Source organism: Ambystoma mexicanum, chromosome 3q (genome assembly GCF_040938575.1).
Source record: "Ambystoma mexicanum isolate Mex_15411 chromosome 3q, UKY_AmexF1_1, whole genome shotgun sequence".
Classification (NCBI taxonomy): Eukaryota; Metazoa; Chordata; class Amphibia; order Caudata; family Ambystomatidae; genus Ambystoma; species Ambystoma mexicanum.
This window is the reverse complement of record NC_090926.1, coordinates 1,023,707,526-1,023,731,153: the sequence shown is the minus strand read 5'-3', so window position 1 is coordinate 1,023,731,153 and position 23,628 is coordinate 1,023,707,526. Positions and strand designations below refer to the sequence as shown.

Sequence of the window (23,628 nt, the reverse complement as noted above, 5' to 3'; positions counted from 1 at the left end):
CAACACAAGGTGTTTTCGGAGACAATTCTCAACGCTTCTCTAATTATAGTCAGGGTGGCCAAGCATCATCTTGGGGTTCCTCGCAAGGACAGTACTCCCCTCAGAACTTTCAAAGGGTCTACAGAAGGTCTAGAAGCAGAGCTAGGGCCTCCTCAGCCAGAGGCCCCCTTCACCCCCAAAACAATGATGTCCCACTCCAGGTCCCCTCCCATGCCTCTCCAGTAGGAGATTGCATTTCCCAATTTACCCACGCATGGGAGGGGATCACCTCAGACAAGTCGGTACTATCTACCGTGGCGGGCGGTTACTGTATTGAGCTCATACAAAGACCACACAACCACCCGCCAAGACAAAGTAAGATGACGTAAGAATAACAACACATACTGCTAGAAGAGATCAGAGCACTGCTGGAGAAAGACGCTATAGAAATCGTACCAGCAACCCAGGTAAACAAGGGTATCTATTCAACGTACTTCCTTGTGCCAAAGATAGACCTAACAATGCGCCTGTTCCTAGACCTGCGCCCAACAAACACATATGTCGAGCGACGAAAACTTAGCATGACAACTCTGCAGGAGGTAATCCCCCTTTTGAAACTACGGGACTACATGGCAACATTGGATATGAAAGATGCATACTTTCATATTTCAATGTTCCCAGCGCACAGAAAATACCTGCGCTTTAAAATAGCGGAACAACACTACCAGGTGAAGGTACTCACCTTCGGCATAGCTTCGGCTCCAAGGGTAGTCACAAAAGTACTGGCAGAAGTGGCGGTGCACTTACGTAGAGAATCAATCCCAGTGTAACCTAACTGGAATCCCGCCAAATTTGCAGGAACAACACCCAAAGAACTTTCAACCTTCTATTCCAATTGGGGTTTTCCATCAATGAGAAGAAATCAAGTCTCGTCCCCAGCCAAACAAACACATTTCTGGGAGCCATCATAAAATCAAGGGAGGGACTAGTATTCCCCTCAAACGAAATACCTCACTATCTAGCCGGTCACCATACAATTGCCAAGGCAATGTGCCTGCTCGGGGGGATGGCTTCATGCATTTATCTAGCTCACACGCACGGCTGCAAATGCGCCCAATGCAGGAGTGGTTAGTGAAATAATGGACAGTGGATACACTACAGGATAGTGGACACACTACCTTCAGCACACAGCGCACGGCCAGTGGACACACACCACAGCCCAAAACCACATCAACCTTTTGCAGATACTAGCAGTTCTCAAGTGCACCTGTCAGGTCAGACTGTACAAGTCCTCACGAATAGCACTATTGACATATTTTACATAAACAAGCAGGGGGGCACACACTCTCTAAGTGTGTCTCTAAGTGTGTCCAGGTTAGCACAAAAAATATGGAAGTGAACACTCAAGCGGGGCATGTTCCTAACATCGCAACATGTTCTAGGGGAACTCAATTATCTAGCGGGCTCATTAAGCAGAGATCCTCTACCCGAAGGGCACCTCAACAAAAATACCCTAAACATATCTTCTCCCGATGGGGTTACCCCCCTTTAGACTTGTTCACCACAAGCCAAAACACCCAATGGCCAGATTTCGCATCCAGTTTTCCCCAACATGGGTCCATGGGGGGAGCGCCCTGTGGATGAACTGGTCAGGGAAATTTGCCTATGCTTTTCCCCCGACCTAGCTACTGAGCATATTGGTGAACAATATGCACAGGAACAAGTGACACTAATCCTAATTTCTCCTATGTGGGTGAGACAACCTTGGTTTCCACATCTGCGCAAATTGGCGATGTGCGATCCAATCAAACTCCGGTGCCCCAGCAACATGCTCATACAGCATGGGTGGACAACATACCACCCACAACCTCAGTCTGTGAACTTGGCACCCTGGCTCCTGAAGTCATAGAAATTGTCCATTTAAAACTAGCTCAAATGTGTATGGACATCTTCAAGGAGGCATGCAAACCAAAAATCAGACAGTTTTTTTTAACAAATGGAAAAGATTTGTAATATGGTGCCAGTCAAAGTGTATAAACCCAATAGAATGTACTCCATCACACATTCACCACTGCATGCTCCACTTACTAGACTCCGGGCTAGTATTTAACTCCATCAAGGTTCACCTGGCAGCTCTTTTCGCGTACACCGCTTCTCTAAGTAAGATGTTTTGGTGGAAAGTCCCGGTCATTAAGGCATTCATGGAAAGACTCTACCCTCCCATTTCAAACCCGCCTCCACGGTGGGACCTAAACATGTTACTTGCAAAGCTCATGCGACCACCTTTTGAGCCTATGCATAAATCCAGCCTTAAACACCTTACATATAAAACTGCTTTTCTAGTGGCTATCACATCCATAAGAAGAATCATTGAACTACAAGCTTTGTCATTGCAAAACCCTTTCTTTGTTATCCACAAAGACAAGTTGGTACTAGGAACACACCTAAAGTCATATCTAAGTTCCATGTCAACCAGTCCATCGAACTACCAGCTTTCTTTCAAAGCCCTTCAAGCTCAGCTGAGAAAAAACTCCATACACTAGACGTAAGGAGGGCAGTCCTTTGCTATGTAAACAAGAAAAACAGACCAACTGTTTGTCTCCATAGCACCTTGCAGGGAAGGTAATCACGTTTCAAAGAAAACCATCTCCAAATGAATAGTGAAATGCATACAGCTCTGATACTCTCTGTCAAATAAAGCTCTGCCTTTCACACCAAGAGCTCACTCTACCAGGGGTAAAGGAGCTACCTTGGCCTTTATTGCAAACGTCCCGCTGGACACCATTTGCAAAGCAGCTACATGGAGCTCTATTCATACCTTTACTCTGCGCTACTGCATTGACACACATTCTAAAGCAGATTCACAAGTGGGACAAGCAGTGCTAAAACATCTATTTGCTGCTTTATCTTCTGACAACCCACCACCTTCTCCAGACTCTGATCACTAATTTATGCATACCATGTGATCTAAGCAGATTCCACAAGCCTCAGAATGGATACTCACCGTAATCGTATTTCTGATGCTTATATCTGCTTAGATTCACATGCGCCCACCCTTCCTCCCCTGTGGAGTAGAATGTGCATAGATATTTCTCTGGCTTATCTGCTTTATTATATCTTTACTCACGCTGCGCTTCATGCCACGTCATGTGAGAAACAAAACAATCTGAGGGACCTCGATGCGTGAAGGACCATGGGTACAGTAGACGTCACACTAGGGATAGTATTACTGGCACACCCTGTCGACGTCCCTTTTCGAGTTTCTGAAACAAAAAATCGAATACTCCGCAGCTACCACTATATTTCGGCCTATGGATAGCATGTGAATCTAAGCAGATACAAGCATCAGAAATATGATTACGGTGAGTAATGTATCCCATATATGTATAATTATAGATGTGGTGTGTGTGTGCGTGCGTGCGTGTGTGTGTGTGTGTGTGTGTGTGTGTTTCATTTCAATAATGGGGACCCCGTCCTGTTGTAGTCCTGTTGTTCTGGCAACATCACTGCATTGCAAATATATACAAGGACAAATATTTGATTAAAGGAACATCATAGTTGCAGTGCCAAACAAAAAAAACCCACAAAAGCTAAAAAAAAACATAAATCATCCACCTCCATGTACTCCTTATGGCTTGGCATCTTCTCATGTTAGGCTCGTTGACATTGAAAATCAACCCTCGATATTAATCTTTGTATTTATTCCTTTTGGGCTTGATTTTGAAATTGAAGTAAGCATAAGCCATCCCACTGTTCAACCTCCGCTCCCCCAAACACCAGTGGCCACTTGACTTGTGGCATGTCTAAATGGACATGTCCTTAGCCCCATAAGCCACTCACTTTGGCCACTAGGCCACAGTTGATCTGCAGTAGCACAGTGGACCCAATTCATTGATTCTAGCTGTGTTTGAGCCAGACTCGTGCTGGGTATGACTACATGCTCAAACCAGATCAGCGGTTTGTTTTACAGTTTTGGGAAATATTACATCCTTCTGTGACCCCTCTGAACTTGCTGAGGATTAGGCGGAGCCCCAGCGGCCTGCACTATGCCCAGTTCTAAAGTTTTCGGCTTCCAACGTTCACTTGCAATAATCCAAGGGCCACAAGGGTGGCTGTTTGGAAAAAAATCCCCAGGACCAATCACAATGGCACATTTATGTCGAGCCACTTTGGTTGTCCCTCACTCAGAGCAGCTGATCTGGGTCTGCAAATGCAAAATAGTCCATGTGGCTTCACAACAGCAATTTAGTTCCACAAATAGGTCTGTGAGATTGAAATATCACTAAATGGATTTTGGCCATTTGTGGGGGGGGGGATTAAAAAAATATACTGCACTGATGGTGCCCAAACAAGTGAAAGAACCCTTTTGGGAACAGACACCTATATACCTAGCAAATGTTCAGAGCAACTTTGTCCAGTGCTATTTGCTGTAGGTGAGAGCAAAGTTTGCTATATGAGAAATTGCAGAGGAAACACATATTTGGGGATCACTCCTCTATAAATGTATCCCCTCCACTGCAAAGGTTTCCAGTAGACCGTAGCATGGAAACAAATATGAAAGCATCCAAAAAAGTTTTCTTCTTGTGGGGAGAATTTTTTGTTGTCACAGACTACACTGGGTTACCCAGGAGTGATAGTAAGACCTGGCTTTACAGCATAACTTCACACTATAATTTACTGTCCCCTCTGTTCAATCATTCCACTCCACCACACCACACTAAGTCACAAAACTGTCGGATTCTGATATCATATACGAAAAAAGGTTTATTAGTTTATTTTTGAAAACATTTTGATCTTGCTTGTATAAAAAGTTTAACAACCTAGTTGTACATAAAATGCAGTTTTCAATATTTACCAAACATCCTGAGTACATTATTCGTACAAGCAAACCTCACATCCATATTTAGGAAATAATTCCATTCTATATAATGAATACTACTGCCTCAAACCGTATTTGTTCATAAAACACTCATAAAGAGGCACACACCTTCGGACTATGGATAGCATGTGAATCTAAGCAGATACAAGCATCAGAAATATAATTACGGTGAGTAATGTATCCCATATATATATATATATATATATCGCTCTACCATTCCAATATTTTTAGAGTATTTCTTTAACTATTCGATGAAAATCATTCTGAAAAAATTGATAATATAGCTGAAAGAATACCTAGTTGACAAAATTATTTTTATAATGACTGGATTTTTTTTAGTTTTTTTTATTAATGTTTTATTGGTTAAAATATTTAACCTTTAACATAACATGACATGATGTACATCCTCTTTAACAAGATAATATAGGTCCTCTTAAACATGACCCCAGTCATGGATCCAAGTTCAGTCAGTCCAAGTTCAATCAATTCATCAATGTGTTTCTTTAGTAAGTGAGTGAGTCCTCCCCTTATGCCATGTTGGTATTTAGAAATTTTGAACAGAGGTAGCCTAGGGCTCGGGCTTTACGGGGTAGTCCTAACTGATCCTTTCAATTTGATCTTCTTTACCCAACACAGTTCTTAGGTCTGGATCTGCAATCTTGATTATCAAAATTTGTTCTATGAACTTGAGTAGGTCAAGAGTTTTACTGAGCTTCTCCACTGTTATCAACCTTTCCCAATATTCCTCTTCCGTGCTTGGGTTAATTAATAAGGTGTATTCACCCAAGCGCTGTTTCCTTAGAACCGCTAATTTCAGGCAGGATAGTGCAAGGTGCCTAGTTGTTTCAATAGTGTTTGTATCACCACAATAACGACATCTTGCATCTGTGAGTGGGATCTGTTTTCTTTGGAATTTAACCTCTTTGGTCTATAAGATGTTTAATCTACAATGCATCAGCATGTCCCTATAGTAGGATGATGGAAATTTCCTCAAATAGGGCGGTGGATCATTTAGTGCTTTACGTTCCCAAATGATATTGTGGCACAGTTTGTTGGTTTGCTTTAGGGTGCTTGTTTCATCCCAGTCATTTTCCTGCAAGATTTTCTTTGCTTTATTGCGATTTGATCTCAAAATCTCCTCTTTTATGTTATAGTATTTTAGGATCGACTGGCAATTCTCTTTCCACAATTGAAGGGTTTTGTCCTTTTTATTTGCCACTCTTTTTGCCAGGATTTCAAAAGGGGGTGGCAGTGATTCCAGGATACATTTCCTATAGAAGGAGATAGTTTTCCACAGCACCGTTGATCTTAAGGATTGCAATCTTAGTTCCTGCCTTATGGTTGAAATCCCCAAGCAGTTGGGAAGTCTTAGTATCTTCCGCCAGAAGAAAGCTTCAACTACATCCCAGGTTTCCCACTTAAGATTAAGCAGGGATTCCGCCCCATAGGTCACAACCGCCACAACTTTTTGTTTATAGAAAGCCAGTATTGGCATAATTGTGTATTTTCCGTACCTTTTATGGAGTGCTCTGCCTTGATTTGTTTGCTTTAGCAGTTTTTCTCTGATTAAGCTGTAGTGACGATGCTTGTTCACATTTTTATTTATTCTTAATCCCAAGTAGATCATGGTGTCAACCGTTTCCAGTTTTTGGTTGTCAAGTGACCATCTAAACTTCTTTCTTTTCAGTTTTGCTCCCCTAACTGATTTCATTATTAGGATCACGGATTTCTTTATGCTCACCTTCATTTGATTTCTGTCCAGGTAATGTTTAAATTCTGTTATATGTCGCTGGAGACCTATAGCAGTCTGATCTATGAAGACCACATCATCTGCATATAGTATCCAAGACAGCTCCTCGTCATTGATTTTTGGTGGAAAAGCTCTGATCATATTCTGAGACTCAGCCATGTCTGCCAGGTACAAGATGAATAGAAAGGGTGCCAAGGTACAACCTTGCTTAATTCCTTTGTATGTCGGGATCTTTTCCGTAGTGGTACCTCCCTTTGTCGTTATAATTTGAATTGATGTTCCTACATACAGTTCCTGAATTGCTTCCAACAGATCTTTCGGGCAATTCCAGTTTTTCAATTTTGCCCAAAGAAGATATCTACTGACTCTGTCAAACGCCTGTTCCAGATCTATAAAGCCCAAGAAGCAGCAACAACTATCAAAAATTCGATAAGGCAGAAGAGAGAAAGGGACCCAAAGGCCCCAACGAAGCAAATCATAAGTGACTCCATCATCAGGTTGAAAAAGATCAACCCAAACGGGGGAGAAATCACATTGAACAGAACCAATATTCTGAAAATATTGGCCCAAATTCCAAGCCTAAGACAGATCAGAAACTACGACTTGTGGATGGTGGACCCAAGTACATCAGGAAGAAAGGACTATTCATACATTCATTTAAACTCGGAAATCATCAAGAACCAACTGATGAAGGAAATAGAATCGCTGATGATCCTCGGTTACGAACTTACAGAAATTAAGCGGTCAAACAATCAAACTGAACCATCATCTCGATCACTGACGGGCCTGAGAGAACCGATAACCTCACCAACAAAGCCCGGTCCCTCTCGCATCCATTTTGTCAGCAGGATGGATCACCTACGAGCATCTGACAATAAGCGAATAAGCGAGAAACTAAGAAGACGTACAGTTCCAGATGCGGACCCCGATTCTCCAATCAATCGTCACAGGGGACAGCTAGCGCTCGAGCAACCCCAAGTAAGATCGCAGAGAAGTTTACATCAGCCTCAGAAACTAGCACCATCGAATCAACTGGAAAAAACAGAGGAGAGAACTAAAAGGCCTTGGACCTGGTTTAAGGAAGAAGCACAACGTAATAAGAAAAATTAGCAACTATCATTAGAAGACGGAACTAACTGACCAGATGCAGGAAAAAAGGAAAATCGACTTAAAACAGACCTAAAGAACCCCCTAAAACTGGGAACTTGGAACACACGTGGATTTGAGCACCTAACTAAAATAACCGATGTCAACTTAGGCACCTTCGATATCCTATGTCTGCAGGAGACATGGCTGACTACTAAACCTCAACTGGACGGGTATGAAATAACTTTTTTAGCAGCAACAAAGGGACCCTTGGGTCGACCGTCTGCAGGGCTAATCACGGCTCTCAGATCAGGATCGGGACTTAAAGTAATTGAAGTTCTGGTTACACCTAAATGGATCCAGGCGATGATCTTAAACCAAACATTCAACCAGGAACTCTCCCAGACTTCGAACGAGGGGAAAACCCTCTTACTTAATATATACTGGAACCCAGATGCAACATCTACCGAGGAATTTGAATCCACTCTCTCAAATTTGTTCGATGAAGCCGACGAAAAAATTCAGCACCATAACATCATAGTAAACGGGGATTTCAACGCAGTATGCAAAGGGATAGGGGAAGATGGCAAACATCAAAACATTTCTGCAAGAAGAAGAGGGAAACTGCTTGAGCATCTCATGAAAGCAAGGGATTTGCATAACCTTCACCTGATGCGCACCAACGCAAACCTGGAGATCCCCACGTGGGAAAGAGGGAACCAACATGCTTCGATCGATCACGTATTCGTCTCCAAGGATCTACTTCAGGTGATCCATTCCTTTGCGGTTAAGCGGACGATGTTCAGCGACCATAACCTTCTCATTACGGAGGGGAAGAACTGCAGACCCCATTCTCTCGCATACCCAATCCCCCTGGAAAAGTCGACTATGGGGAATCGGGTAAAGATATCGGAAAAAGGACTCCGAGATATCGATTCCCAATACTCCCATCTCCAAGTTAATGGCGAGACTCTGGGAACAACTGTCAGAGACGCCCTGGATTACACCCCTCTGTTGACCAAATTCTCGATACCAATGTCAAAATCCCGCAACTCGGCAACTGCCCCCAACCACCTATATAACATCGATTTGGTGGAAAAAAGAAGGCTCCACCGACGCTTAAAGAAAGTCTACTTTAATAAACCCACCGCAGAAAATCTTAACCTGTGGAGGCTGGCTGTCCGTGAATACAAGAGTTGGCTTAGACACTACCGCCACAAACTCTATCAGTGTGACGCAGAACAAATGCTGTCAGCCATCTGCGGAAATAAACCCAAAGAATTTTGGAACCTGATTAAGGGAACTCTAAATAAAACATCCAGAGACATCCAGAATAATGTAGGAGAGGCCAAGTGGATAACCCACTTTTCAAACCTGTTCGCACCGATAGTTGACAACAACTTTTCGTTGGGTTTTGGCACCAGAACAACAGTCCATGACACTGAATTTTGGAATATCCCTGCTGACGAAGCAACGATCCTGCTAAAAATAATTAAATTGAACAACTCGAGGGCCCCCGGGCCGGACGGCCTCTGTAACGCCGAGCTTAAGTCCCATCCAGAACTATGGGCAACGATAATGAGTAAGATCTTCAAAAACTGCAACCGCCTCCAGGATATCCCTCCGTCTTGGAAAAGAGGCATTATTGTACCTATTTTCAAGAGGGGTCCCACAGACGACCCGGGTAATTATAGACCGATTGCCCTTTTGGACGTCATGGGTAAGGTGTTTGCATCTCTGGCCCTGGACGCTTTCCGAAAATGGATCATGGACTCGGACCAAGCGGACCCTTTTCAAAACGGCTTCGTAAAAAACTCTGGAACATCAACCAACATCTTTCTACTAAGCTCTTTGAAAGCCAGAGTATTGCAGGGAGGCCCTCCCATTTACATGGCTTTTATCGACCTGGTCCAAGCTTTCAACCAGGTCAATAGACAATGATTATGGGCCAAATTGGAAAGCTTAGATTGTCCAAGCGACATCTTGGAACCCATAAAAGCCTTACATCACGAAACGTCAATACGGGTGCGACTAAGCGCCGAAGGCAGATTGTCAAGGGAAATACTCACATCAAAGGGCGTAAAGCAGGGATGCCCGCTAGCACCAGCCCTGTATAATGCCTATATAGCAGACTACAAGAAATCATCGGAACTGATCAGAAGTTTCCCCCCATCCTTAGGAGGCTCAAAAATCGAGAGACTACTCTATGCAGATGACATCATCCTCATGGATTTAACCCCTATAGGCCTGCAACGCCAATTAGACAATCTAACACGCTATATGGCAGAAAACAACTTAAGACTGAATAAAGAAAAAACAAAAATTTTAATACTGGGAACAGCAGCTACAAGAAGGAAACAATTCACTTGGTATGGAGAAGGGAAGATGCTGGAAACTGTCGAGGCCATTAAATACTTGGGCATTATGATCAGCAACGACAAGGAAGAACAAGTCATGCAGGAGGCCCTTTGGATAAAACTGAAGAAGCTTACGGCGCAGGCCAAAGCAGAGGACAGGAAGCACGGAAGATTCTCCATCATTCCCGTTATAAGATTTTACAAAGCCAAAGTCGTTCCTGTCCTGATTTATGGCATGGATGCAATGCCACTGATCCCTGACTCAATCTGGCCCAAACTTGAAGGTTTCTTCTGGTGGGGTGTTCTAAACCTGGCCACTTCGACACCGATAACACTGATAAGAAGAGAATTGTGCTTATCCTCTCTTCGGGCCTTAAAAATGAGATCGACCATATACCCTGAAGCTCTGCTTTTCGACTGCTCAGCATGTATCCTAACTGTTTGAACACCACCCCATCCGTGCCCCCTTGTGACTGTCTTTTTTTAATATAATGGTTTTGTAGCTATATCGCAAAGTCTTCGACTCTCCAAAAAATAAAGTTCTGGACCTTATTAGGAGGGAAACTAACTACGGGAACAACTCAATGTTGACCAAATGGGCCCAATACAACCTCTCCATTCTCCAAGAACTAAACCTCAATCTGGAAACATTAATACAAAACCCCAACCAGGTATCAAAGAAACTTCTTGAAGCTGACTGGATAAATACCCTGGAAGTTGCAAACAACTACTCGATGACAGCCAATTTACCCAGCATGCCGATGAAACTCGACGGGGTACGTGGATACCTATGCAAGCTCCCAGATAAACGGCTAAGCAGAACTTTCCTAAGGTTCAGACTGAACCAATTGAAAACAAACGAAGTCCTAGCGATTCGAAATCAATCCAGCTCAAACAACTGTCGGTTTTGTGAAACATCGGACATTGTGGAAACTACTAAACATCTGATCCTCGAATGCCCTGGCCTAACAGGGAACAGACATCGATTTTTGGCCGACCCTTTGAAGAACTACCACACCCTCGACTTAGAAAACCTATGGGCCTTATTGGCTAACAACAGAAGGTGAACAATCGTCTTTCTCTGTTTCTAGAAAAACTGAACTTGTGAAATTGGCCTTTCTGTTAAAAGATCTCATTCAGAACTAAGAATGAATAATTCAATAAATCATCATTGGTCGGATTTTTTTGTAAAAATTGTAACACAATTAAATCAAAAATAAAAATAAAAAAAAAAGCCCAAGAATACATTCATTTTTGTTTCAAGGGCCCAGAGCTTTAGTATGTTCAGGATGAATAAATTAAGGGTGGTGCCAACACCGCTTACAAAGGCTGTTTGGCGTTTGTCCAAGAGACCTTCCTTTTGCGCCCATTTCTTGAGATCCCTTAAAAGAATTGAGGCAAAGATTTTCCCTATTGAATCCAAAAGGGCAATAGGCCTATAATTCTTCGGATCTTGTCGGTCTCCCTTTTTGAATATTGCGACTACTAGCGCCTCCTTTCATGATAACGGGATAGTTTGGGTTTTCTTCATTTGATTAAAGAGCTGCAGAATGAAGCTCGCCCAAGCATCCCCGTTTTCTTTGAGCATATAGTTTGATATCCCATCCAGCTGTTTTCGATCACTTTGAGCAGGGTATTTTGTTTGTTTAGTTTTCATGGCCGATCTAGGAGGTATTGCCCTTTTTTCAGTTGTTCTGTGGTCCGAATCTTTTTATCTATTCCTTTCTCCAGGCTTGCTTTCCAGGTGTTCTCTGTCTGAGATTTTGTAATGGTATCTCTTAAATTCATCATCGTATTCTCTCAGCCTGGATGTTGATTGATCAATAAGCGCCTTACTTTTCCGTCTTTCCACTTGTTCGATTTCCGATAGTCTGAAGCCAGCATCAGATAGCCTTTCTTTAGTTTTCAACATTGTTTCTTTTATCCTTTGAGATCTTAAATGGAGTATAATCACATCTGGCCTTTTTTCCTCTGGGAATTCGACTATCAGGATATCATCTGAAGAGATCTTTCTGAGTATTGTCAGTTGGCTGAAGATGGTCATCACATTTTTCCTATTCAGAAGATTTTTTTTTAGAGTTTTTTGATAGCCTTTCCGGTTTCAGATTATACGTTTGTTGAGTAACCTTTTTTCTCCAATCAAATTCGGGTTTTCGTTCCTCACTCCGATCGTGTTTTTTTGTATTTGTTTGTCGCTTCAGTTTATCTCTAGGTTCACTGCCTCTGGTCTATCTTGATGGATACCGCCGTGAAGCTCTGCGGTCTTCTAGTCTTTTCCAGAAGTCCAGTCTTGAGTGTCTGGGTTTTTCTTTGTTTTCCTCACTCCGGGAAAGTTTCCTCCATTTATCAGACTTAATTTCCTCTGTTTATTTAATGATCTTCTCCGATTTTTTGTGGGTTTCCTCGCCCTTTGTCTTTTTTTCTTGTTCGTAATGGCGAGACTGATTGTCGATATTCTGCCAGTCTGATGGACTTATGTTTAACCAACGTTCGTCCTCCTGATTTTCTTCTATCATTTCAATTAAGTCACTTACGTGCCCATCTGACTCAGACTCACTCTCTATTTCAATAGGTGCCTGGTTTATTTTAATTCCATTTTCATTTAGAGGGGTAGCTATTTTCATCTCCAGTCTTGGCTTTTTTGCTGGGCGTCTTTGCTCTCCTCCTTCTGGTATTTTGATATTTCTTAGGAAGGCTCTTGAGCCACATTCCTTCCTCTTAGTTGCTTGATTCTTTGATTTGTTTTGTGATTTATTTTGTAATTCTTTTGTGGCTATTTTTAGACCTACTACTGATGCTGTCTTTCTTTCTTTTGGGGCTTCATGAAATATTTCGTAACTTGATTTGAGGTTTTCTCCATTTGCCTCCTTTTCTACTGATTCTTGAGGGTAGTCGGAGGCATGAGTTGAATTGTCTTCTTGAATTAATTTAGGTTTCCTAAGGCCCTTGCCGAGGACCAGAGGGCCTCCTTTCATAGATCTCTGTTTTGGATCCCTGGGCAGTGCTAGTTTTGGGACCTCTGAATCTCCCATACCGTCCATTTCGGCTCTACGTTCGCCTGTCTTGAGACCTTTTGCAGAAAATTGTTGTGTGTTCATACGTTGCCACTTGTGCTCCTCTAGTATTGCCTCCATAAGTAGTTGCTTGTCGTTGGAGTCGCGACGTGCCATATCACTTAGCCTTTCTTGCCATTTGTTTGACTTTTCCGCTTCCATTTCCGTTCTCTGCTCTAATCTTTTCAGCGAACCGTCGATTTCATTTATTTGGTCCCTTGTTTTGGAGTTTACTGCCAGAACCACCTGCAGGGAATCGTTGATGGATTCATAGAGCGTAAGAAATGGAGAGATAGCGATATTCAGGGCCACCATCACCACATTTTGGGTATGCACATGGTCATCCATTCTCCCTTTATTACATAGCTCTCTTATTTTGTCCAGGGAGTTTTCATCAATTATCATTTCCGATTTCTCTACTGGCCCCTGCGTTTTGTCCTCACTTGTCCCATTTGAATGTTTATTTGCCGGAGTGTAGGTATCTTTTCCTTTTTTTTTCCAACTCTTTGCCATGGCTCCTCAAAAGGATCGTCTACATCATGTGCGTCAATTTTTTCTTTGATGAAAGATAAACTCTTCCTTTTTTCCGAATTGATTTTTCCGGTTAAATTTGAAATATCCAATATGAGTTTCTCTGCCAGGCTGGAATTGCTTTGCTGTAATTTTTCCGTGGTCTTTACTTCATCTCTATTGTTCGAATTTAAGGCGCCCGGTGATGTCGTCAAGCTATTACCCGCCCTCGAAGGGTGGTCTAGCTCCATTGTTAAATTACTCCTTGATTTTTTTAGATTCATTGGGATTTGAGTCTCAGCAAACCTTTCCGTATCTGCCCACAGAGATTCGTCCTGCCAGATTGCTACATCGTTTTCACTAATCTCCTATGGCGGTTTCATAGAAGGCACCTGTTTGGCTCTGATTCTTCTGTCGCTCAATGTATTTCCGAGCCGGCCACAATCGGCTTTCAGGCTTGTGCAGGCCGGTCCAGTCCCGGGACCAGATCAGGGGTTCCTGCATAGAGCTGTCGGTATTCACAATTCCTCTTTCTCCAGCTTCTTCTATTGAATTTATAATGTTTTTCTCATTTTCCAATGCTTTTAGAGGATCTGTTAGCTTTGTCAGTATCAAATCTTTTTCTGTCGAGATGGCCTCCCACGCCGGCTCCATCCTCGATTCCGTGGGATCACTGTTCAGGCGTCCCATTTTTCTCGGGTCGTGCAGCTCCTCTATGTTTGTGAGCATAGCTAGATCAGACAACAGTAAAGTTCTCCCACATAGAATTTTTTTTAAAAAACTTTTAAGGCTGCAGGACCTCACATCCGCAAAGCAGCAAACAGCCAAACAGCCAGAAAAACGCTCGCCTTTGACACGCTCGGGCTTAACGCTGCAAGGGTGGCTTGTGGTCCTCTAAATGCGCCCCAGAGTCACGTAAGGAGTCACGTGACCTTGCTACGCCTCCTCCAGAAAGCGAGCGAGCGTCGGGCGCAGGCGAAGACGCTGCGGGATGGTTTTCCAGCAGCAGAGAGTTGTCCAAACAACAGTTTCCAAAAGATTCCACGAGTTTCACTGTGGTAAGCGCCGCTCGGCTGGCTTGTGGTCCTCTAAATGCGCCCCAGAGTCACGTGAGGAGTCACGTGACCTTGCTCCGCCTCCTGCAGGAAGCGAGCGAGCGTCGGGCGAAGACGCTGCAGGCTGGTTTTCCAGCAGCAGCGAGTTGTCCAAACAACAGTTTCCAAAAGATTCCACGAGTTTCACTGTGGTAAGCGCTGCTCGGCCGGCTTGTGGTCCTCTAAATACGCCCCAGAGTCACGTGACCTTGCTCCACCTCGTCCAGGAAGCGAGCGAGCGTCGGGCGCAGGCGAAGGCGCTTCGGGCTGGTTTTCCAGCAGCAGCGAGTTGTCCAAACAACAGTTTCCAAAAGATTCCATGAGTTTCACTGTGGTAAGCACCGCTCGGCCGGCTTGTGGTTCTCTAAATGTGCCCCAGAGTCACGTGAGGAGTCACGTGACCTTGCTCCGCCTCCTCCAGAAAGCGAGCGAGCGTCGGGCGCAGGCGAAGGCGCTGCAGGCTGGTTTTCCAGCAGTAGCGAGTTGTCCAAACAACAGTTTCCAAAAGATTCCACGAGTTTCACTGTGGTAAGCGCCACTCGGCCGGCTTGTGGTCCTCTAAATGCACCCCAGAGTCACGTGAGGAGTCACATGACCTTGCTCCACCTCCTCCAGGAAGCGAGCGAGCGTCGGGCGCAGGCGAAGACGCTGCGGGCTGGTTTTCCAGCAGCAGCGTGTTGTCCAAACAACAGTTTCCAAAAGATTCCACAAGTTTCACTGTGGTAAGCGCCGCTCAGCTGGCTTGTGGTCCTCTAAATGCACCCCAGAGTCATGTGAGGAGTCACGTGACCTTGCACCGCTTCCTCCAGGAAGCGAGCGAGCATCGGGCGCTTGCGAAGATGCTGCGGGCTGGTTTTCCAGAAGCAGCGAATTGTCCAAACAACAGTTTCCAAAAGATTCCACGAGTTTCACTGTGGTGAGCGCCGCTCGGCTGGCTTATGGTCCTCTAAATTCGCCCCAGAGTCACGTGAGGAGTCACGTGACCTTGCTCCGCCTCCTCCAGGAAGCGAGCGAGCGTCGGGCGCAGGTGTAGGCACTGCGGTCTGGTTTTACAGCAGCAGCGAGTTGTCCAAACAACAGTTTCCAAAAGATTCCACAAGTTTCACTGTGGTAAGCGCCGCTCGGCCGGCTTGTGGTCCTCTAAATGCGCCCCAGAGTCAGGTGACCTTGCTCCACCTCCTCCAGGAAGTGAGCGAGCGTCGGGCGCAGGCGAAGGGGCTGCGGGCTGGTTTTCCAGCAGCAGCGAGTTGTCCAAACAACAGTTTCCAAAAGATTCCACGAGTTTCACTGTGGTAAGCGCCACTTGGCCGGCTTGTGGTCCTCTAAATGCGCCCCAGAGTCACGTGAGGAGTCACATGGCCTTGCTCCGCCTCCTCCAGGAAGCGAGCGAGCGTCGGGCGCAGGCGAAGACACTGCGGGCTGGTTTTCCAGCAGCAGCGAGTTGTCCAAACAACAGTTTCCAAAAGATTCCACGAGTTTCACTGTGGTGAGCTCCGCTCGGCCGGCTTGTGGTCCTCTAAATTCGCCCCAGAGTCACGTGAGGAGTCATGTGACCTTGCTCCGCCTCCTCCAGGAAGCGAGCAAGTATCGGGCGCAGGCGAAGGCGCTGCGGGCTGGTTTTCCAGCAGCAGCGAGTTGTCCAAACAACAGTTTCCAAAAGATTCCACGAGTTTCACTGTGGTAAGCGCCACTTGGCCGGCTTGTGGTCCTCTAAATGCGCCCCAGAGTCACGTGAGGAGTCACATGGCCTTGCTCCGCCTCCTCCAGGAAGCGAGCGAGCGTCGGGCGCAGGCGAAGACGCTGCGGGCTGGTTTTCCAGCAGCAGCGAGTTGTCCAAACAACAGTTTCCAAAAGATTCCACGAGTTTCACTGTGGTGAGCTCCGCTCGGCCGGCTTGTGGTCCTCTAAATTCGCCCCAGAGTCACGTGAGGAGTCATGTGACCTTGCTCCGCCTCCTCCAGGAAGCGAGCGAGTATCGGGCGCAGGCGAAGGCGATGCGGGCTGGTTTTCCAGCAGCAGCGAGTTGTCCAAACAACAGTTTCCAAAAGATTCCACGAGTTTCACTGTGGTAAGCGCCGCTCGACCAGCTTGTGGTCCTCTAAATGCACCCCAGAGTCACGTGAGGAGTCACGTGACCTTGCTCCGCCTCCTCCAGGAAGCGAGCGAGCGTCAGGCACAGGCAAAGACGCTGCGGGCTGGTTTTCCAGCAGCAGCGAGTTGTCCAAACAACAGTTTCCAAAAGATTCCACGAGTTTCACTGTGGTAAGCGCCACTCGGCCGGCTTGTGGTCCTCTAAATGCACCCCAGAGTCACGTGAGGAGTCACATGGCCTTGCTCTGCCTCCTCCAGGAAGCGAGCAAGCGTCGGGCGCAGGCGAAGACGCTGCGGGCTGGTTTTCCAGCAGCAGCGAGTTGTCCAAACAACAGTTTCCAAAAGATTCCACGAGTTTCACTGTGGTAAGCGCCACTCGGCCGGCTTGTGGTCCTCTAAATGTGCCCCAGAGTCACGTGAGGAGTCACGTGACCTTGCTCCACCTCCTCCGGGAAGCGAGCGAGCGTCGGGCGCAGGCGAAGGCGCTGCGGGCTGGTTTTCCAGCAGCAGCGAGTTGTCCAAACAACAGTTTCCAAAAGATTCCACGAGTTTCACTGTGGTAAGCGCCGCTCGGCCAGCTTGTGGTCCTCTAAATGCACCCCAGAGTCACTTGAGGAGTCACGTGACCTTGCTCCGCCTCCTCCAGGAAGCGAGCGAGCGTCGGGCGCAGGCAAAGACGCTGCGGGCTGGTTTTCCAGCAGCAGCGAGTTGTCCAAACAACAGTTTCCAAAAGATTCCACGAGTTTCACTGTGGAAGTGCAATATCCTTATTTCCATGTGGATTTTTATTCAACCCCATTGAATCCAACATGTTTCTGTTCTTTATGGTTATAAAGCTGTAACTGGTATCCCTACAAAATATCCCCACCAAAAATAACGCCATACATATGGCCGTTTGTCTCGCCATAGGCGATATTTTTGGGGGGATAATTTGTGTGAGTGGGGGTTTGCGGGGGTGTCCCCCGCACATTTTAAAATAATGCAGGGGTTGCGGGAGGGTGCCCCACAGGGTCCATGGGTCAATAACGCTCCACAAATATGGTAATTTTTTTGTGGGGTTATTAACAAATGGAACCCTGTAACATTCAACATTCAGCAGGGGATTAGAATGTTAAACTCTGTTAACTCTTGTCGAAAAGTATGCATTCAATATTCCCACATTTGAGGAATTCATTTATTGTTTTATAGTTTCATTTGGAAGCCACCAGAGGATCATATGATCAACTTTCTTCCCCAAAAAAGTTTCAAATCTTTTCTTCACTTGTCATTTGTAAGAAAATGTCTTCATATGTATGTACTTCCATATAGAAAGAGAGATTATTTTCAGGTATATTGTCTAAATTGAAGTGCAGTGATACAATGTGTCCCATTTTTACTTTAGACAGGAAGTAGCCTCAGCTGAACAATCTCAGGCTTCCAGTCATCAGTCTATTGTTGCTATATTGCACCGGTTGCTGCATATTAGCCAGTATTTGTTGTAAAATGGCTACCCACAGTTCCCCACTGCAACGAATTTGAGGGCTCATTTTGAGGCTATTTTGCATAGTTGCATATTATCAATTACAATTCTAAAAGGTGCTACTGATGTCTAGTGGTGGCTTGTATGTATGGGCGAGAAGGGGGATGCCACCCCCTCACTTGGGTGGCAGGCAGCACAGTAAATATTTTGCATGGGGACTGTGCTGCCTGCCTCTGAACAGGGGTGGACCCCTGGTAGGAATTTTATGTTTCAATGTGGAGCCCTTTGGGTGCCGCCTAATGTGTAGAGTGCAATAATAAGAGGCTGGCTGGGTGTAGGAACTGTGGGCCTGCTTCCTCTCACTATTGTACTACTAAGGTAGTCAGCACTGACGAATGAGACCATGTGTGCTTGGAGTGTTTGTGCCTTCACTGCATGTATGTAGGGGGAGTGGACTTCTAATTTTAGGGCGGGCTACTGACGGCATGGCATTTATACTGGACATCAACGATAAAGCAAGCATGATGACTGTATTAACGTAGCTTGACGGGCCTTCTTTGGTGAAACCAGTCTAGTTAAATGTTTCATATTGTGGCATGGCATTTGTGTTACTGGTATGAAGGGCAGGGCTGGCATGATGAGTGTTATTACAATGCTAGACTACCTTTTATTGGTGCCGCCAGTCTGGATCTACTTTCTTACTATGGCATGACATTTTTGCTGGACATCAATTGTAAAGCAAGCATGAAGTGTGTTATAATGTAGGTAGATTGAGATTGGTATAGCGTGTCCAGTTATGTGTACTTATTGTAGCATGGCATATTTATTACTGGTATGAAGGTTAAAGCCAACATGATGAGCGTTATGATGGCAGGTAGAGGTGGGGTAAATGTCAGGATCATAATGCTTTCAGACTATACTCAACTTGTTCAAGCAAACAGAACATTCTTTGAGGGGGTGAAGAAGATGCTCCAGGTGCTGAACTTGAAATAGATCTTAACCATTTGAGATCTTGTGTCCTGGGGCAAAGAATATCAAGGCTGACAACAAAGTTTTGCCTGGAGATCCGAATATCGAGGCTGACAACAAAGTTTTGCTGGTGATCCCCATAATTCAGATGTGGGGGCAACAGGACTTAGAGGTTTGCCCCTGATCAAAGTTCTCAAATAAAGCTATGGGCATGGCTAGTAGGAGTAATGGCCCTTTTCGTTGAGTGCAGATGCTCAGATGATTCAGAGACCAAGGCCTTACTAGGTCCAAAGTGGCCTTGATTTGATCATAAAAACTTATGGATGTGTGAGGTTATTGTGGTACAGTTCATATCCAATCTCAAGCCGCTATCAGTGGCATTACTATTTTGTTGGGTTTGTTCCTACACCACAATTTCATATCCCCAATGTCCTAGCTCAGGTGGCATAATAACACTAGACATAGAAGCATGTAATGCTTTGAGGCCACAGGAATCAAGTAATGGTGTTATCATTTATATATGTACTTTAGTCCAAAGCTGCCTTGCACTGAAAAACTCTGAGGCCCAAGCAGATCACATCAGATCACATCAATAGGTGTGCAGTGGGAGAGAGCTAAGGTAGGTCTTCATTATTGGGGCTCAAGGGTTTCTGACCTTTGGAGAGAAAGGAGAAGAATTCTAGCTATGCTCCATAAGAGTCCATAACAAATGCTCTCTGCTTTGTTGCCTGCTTTGTTGGTTTTAGCGGTCTAAGATGCACTTTTCTGGAAATAGAGTAAGGTAGGGAAATGCAACCCTTTTTCTGGGAAAGGGGAGCCAGTGAATTTACTGTTATAGCATACAAAATGCAGAAGAAAGTCCTTAAAGGATTGGATAAGCCATGCACCCTAAGAAACTGTCGGAAGGCAGCTGCTATGCCCAATCTCTCCCTGGCCCTATCAGCCAGGCCTTGCTTTGTCACTTGGCAGGCATTGACATTTGAGAGGCACAACTGAGAAGAATTAAGCACTCAGGCAATCTCGAACTGGGGGAGAGCACCTGCTCTTCCACACAGAAAACCCTCAGAGGTTGCAGCTCTTGCTGGCTCTGCCATTGAGCATGTAAACCTCAACATATAGACAGCACAAGGCCTGTATACTCGCAACACCATCCCTAGAAACTTGGGGGAATTCTGAGTTTGCAAGTATTGCGGGTTAAACAGGGCTGGAGACCTGCTATCACATTCACTTTCTTTATATGTTTTGTTTCTTTGAATAGGGTCTTCATCAGAGGAATCTCCTTGCCCGAGCCACAGCCCCGTCTGTGCACACCTGTAAGTACATTCAGCTTTTCTCAACCACAAGAACTGCTTCCCCTGTTCAAAGCAGCCAATCCTACACTCTCCTGTGAGCACATTTACAGCTGTTCTAGATCGCATAGCCTTGTCTGGCTAATCATAGAGGCTATCCTACACACTTCTTGTGCTGTTGTGGATAAGATTCATACTCTCCTCCAGTCGCACCCACAACATTAGTGTCTTTCTTCAATTTATTTTCTGTACATACTATCAGCTCTTCTCAGGTATATGCCCACAACCCAATCAGAGCTAAGCCCCTCTTCTCCAAAAGCAGTGGTTTATTTAGATGTTCTCAGTAGGACCCAGACCCCGTCCCACCACCCTCAATCATAGTGGCTCTCCATCGCATCTCTGGGAGTACCTTCAGCTGTCCTCATCCTCATGATCCATCATTTGGCTGATGATTGTTTCTGCCCTACATTATCTACCCAGTGAATATCTTCTGCTTTTCTTCATAGGATCCCCACCCCTGTCATAGTGCCTTCCATGCTATGATCATCTTATTGAACCAAAATTCCTCCCTTCCCTTAATCATAATATTTCATCCAGTCCACTCGTCTCCATAGATTTCATAATACTCCCTCAGACTGTCTACAGTGAGCCCCACCAGCGCCAATATGAGCAGGTCCTTACTCCTCCGTGCTTCACCATTAGGTCTGATTTTCTGGGTGCAAAAAGATCCAGTGTTTGTTTACAGTTTATCAAGCATTGATATTGATAAGAAATGGTAGGCAGTGACGGAGAGCCCATCACTTTGGCACCTTCATGAAGCTACCTCTCTCTGCTGAACGGTTTCACACCACGCCAGAGAGAACATTGTAGGCGCCTTTAACCCTGGATTCCAAGTGTCACTGAATTAAAGCATTTCATTGAAGGCATGAAGCATTAACATTAGACTAAGGGCTGAAATGAGTGGTTTCTCTACTGTTAATGAGCTAAAAATAAATTAAGTGTTACTTGAAGGGTCCTAAGAGGGCACCCACGAGGAACGTGTAATGTTCTTCACTAACATGTCAGGTGGTTTGGTTTCTATCTAAGACACAAGTGTGAGTTTTACTATCTTTTAATCCACAAAACAGTGATGTTTAATAAATATTATTTTAAAAGTTTCAACTGAAAATAAATATCTCCCTGTTGAGCTAGGCCCCTTAAGGTCATGGCTGCCAAGCCAACCACCAGTCAGCATGCCTTTGCTGATTAACATAGGTTGCACCTTAGCCCCTCATCCTGGTCTGTGGTGCTCATAAATCTGAACTTTCCATAGTTAGAATCTAAACTAGGACAGTAGTCCATCCCGATGTTGAGGACCAGGAAAGGCCAAAACAATCTGGAAAACCTTTATCTGACAAGTATAGGAAAAAAGGTATTTGGATGGGCTAAACCGCCTGGAACATTAGTGTGGGAGATGCTGTTGGTTGTAAAAGTAGAAATTTCTTATGATGGCAGTTAAAATTGTCTGTTTAACATCACAAGTAATATATTGTATGTCAGCCATGATAGACTATCTGAACAATCACCTGGTTTCATTGTATCTGCAATCCCCCCACCCGGTCAAGTACAACAAATGTAAGCACTGTGGCATCACAGGCACTATGTACACCGCATACACCACTGCCAATTCCCACTTCCTACATCATTCGTTGCTCCCATTTTGCAAGGGTAGGTGGCGACCCCAGGAAGTGTGGTTTCCTTAAGAGCAGTCTTTTGTTCATTATGTTTTAGGAAAAGGACTAGGCACAACCTTTTTTTGTCTGTAAAACAGATGTCGAAAATAGAGGTAGGCATACGGTCAGTGTGACATGTAATAATAAACACAACTCATTGAGAAGAAAGTTTTCCACTTCAAAAATGGAATGCTCTAAATTAACCTTAATGGATATTAAACAAAGTGCCATATCAGTTTTTCAAACAGTTGGTATCAGGAGAGAAAGCTGTTAGATAGCCATGGCATAAAAGACGAAACCTAAATTAACATCCTCCAATTTAGAGCTTCTGTGTGTTAGAGGGGCCTATATTAATAGAATGTAAGGCCCTTATACCTAGAAAATATTTACTTCTGATGCTTGTTAATCTGCTTAGAATCACATGTTGGGCATATGGTCTGACATCCTTTGGTAACCGCACAGTATTGCCTCTTGTCTTTCGGGGACCGAAAGGGGACATCGGCATAGGCGTGTCTGTAACACTATCCCTATCGTGACGTGTGTAGTACCCAAAATCCCTCACCCGCCGAGGTCCCTCAGATTGTTTTTTTCCACCCAGGTAACTGGTCACCCTATAGCGGAGCTCTTACTAGAGACATTGTTTATCTTTACCGAATTGTCGGTTTATTCCCCGTTAAGTCACTTTGCCTAATAAGAACATCTTCGATGAAGACTACGCGGGAATCGTCTACGGCCGACCTAAGATCCGGCGGTCGGATTTTCCACGTGGTAGAGCCCACTGGCCGACCTATACAGTAGGGAGAGTGGGGTCGGGGTGGTCATATTGTTTAGTATGTCTTTCCTCCTTTCCCCTCTTTTCCCTGTCGGTCTGGTCATCCTTCCCTTTTGCTATGGAAAGGACTCCTTTTAGATTCTGCCCTAAGTGTAGGGTCAGATATCCTTGGAAGGACGAACACAGGATGTGTAACGCATGTCTCCCCCTAGAGCACAACGAGAAGCGGTGTGTGGCGTGCAAACTCCTTCGGCCCAAGACCCTTAAGGAGCGCTATTTAAAGTGGTGGGCCGCGTACGGTATGTGACGCGTGGAGGCCCCCACCGCCACGCCAGCTGAAAGTGACGGGCGTACTTTGGATGACCAAACGTCCAATGCAGATGTTATAGACCTTGAGGCGGACACTTCTAGGTCCGCCACGCCCGTCCCCGACACTTCCAGGCTCGACTCTGGTCTTGCTACAGGGACTACACCCGGCGACAGGGGCGTACAAGCGCATCGCACTAAGCACACAACCCCTATGCCAATTTCGATGTCTTTATCGAAAAAGGCAAAGCGCCAACAGGGCCGCCGAAAACTTCGCAGGTTCCCTCGGATCGGTTAGATCCAAAGCCTTCCCCGCATCCGC

The 23,628-nt window shown here is 45.1% G+C and overlaps 1 protein-coding gene across 4 annotated transcripts in view; it reads left to right on the top strand.

The window, feature by feature from the left end:
- Positions 1–23,628, top strand: part of CARD14 (caspase recruitment domain family member 14) — a 642,914-nt gene that overhangs the window by 466,937 nt on the left and 152,349 nt on the right. For all 4 annotated transcript variants that reach the window (XR_011305179.1, XM_069655192.1, XM_069655194.1 and 1 more), the window contains exon 12: positions 20,486–20,540. Coding sequence is in view for 3 of the 4 variants with exons in the window: in XM_069655192.1 (XP_069511293.1) it covers positions 20,486–20,540 (55 nt within the window). In the remaining variant the exon portion in view is untranslated. The remainder of the gene's footprint in view (positions 1–20,485; positions 20,541–23,628) is intronic.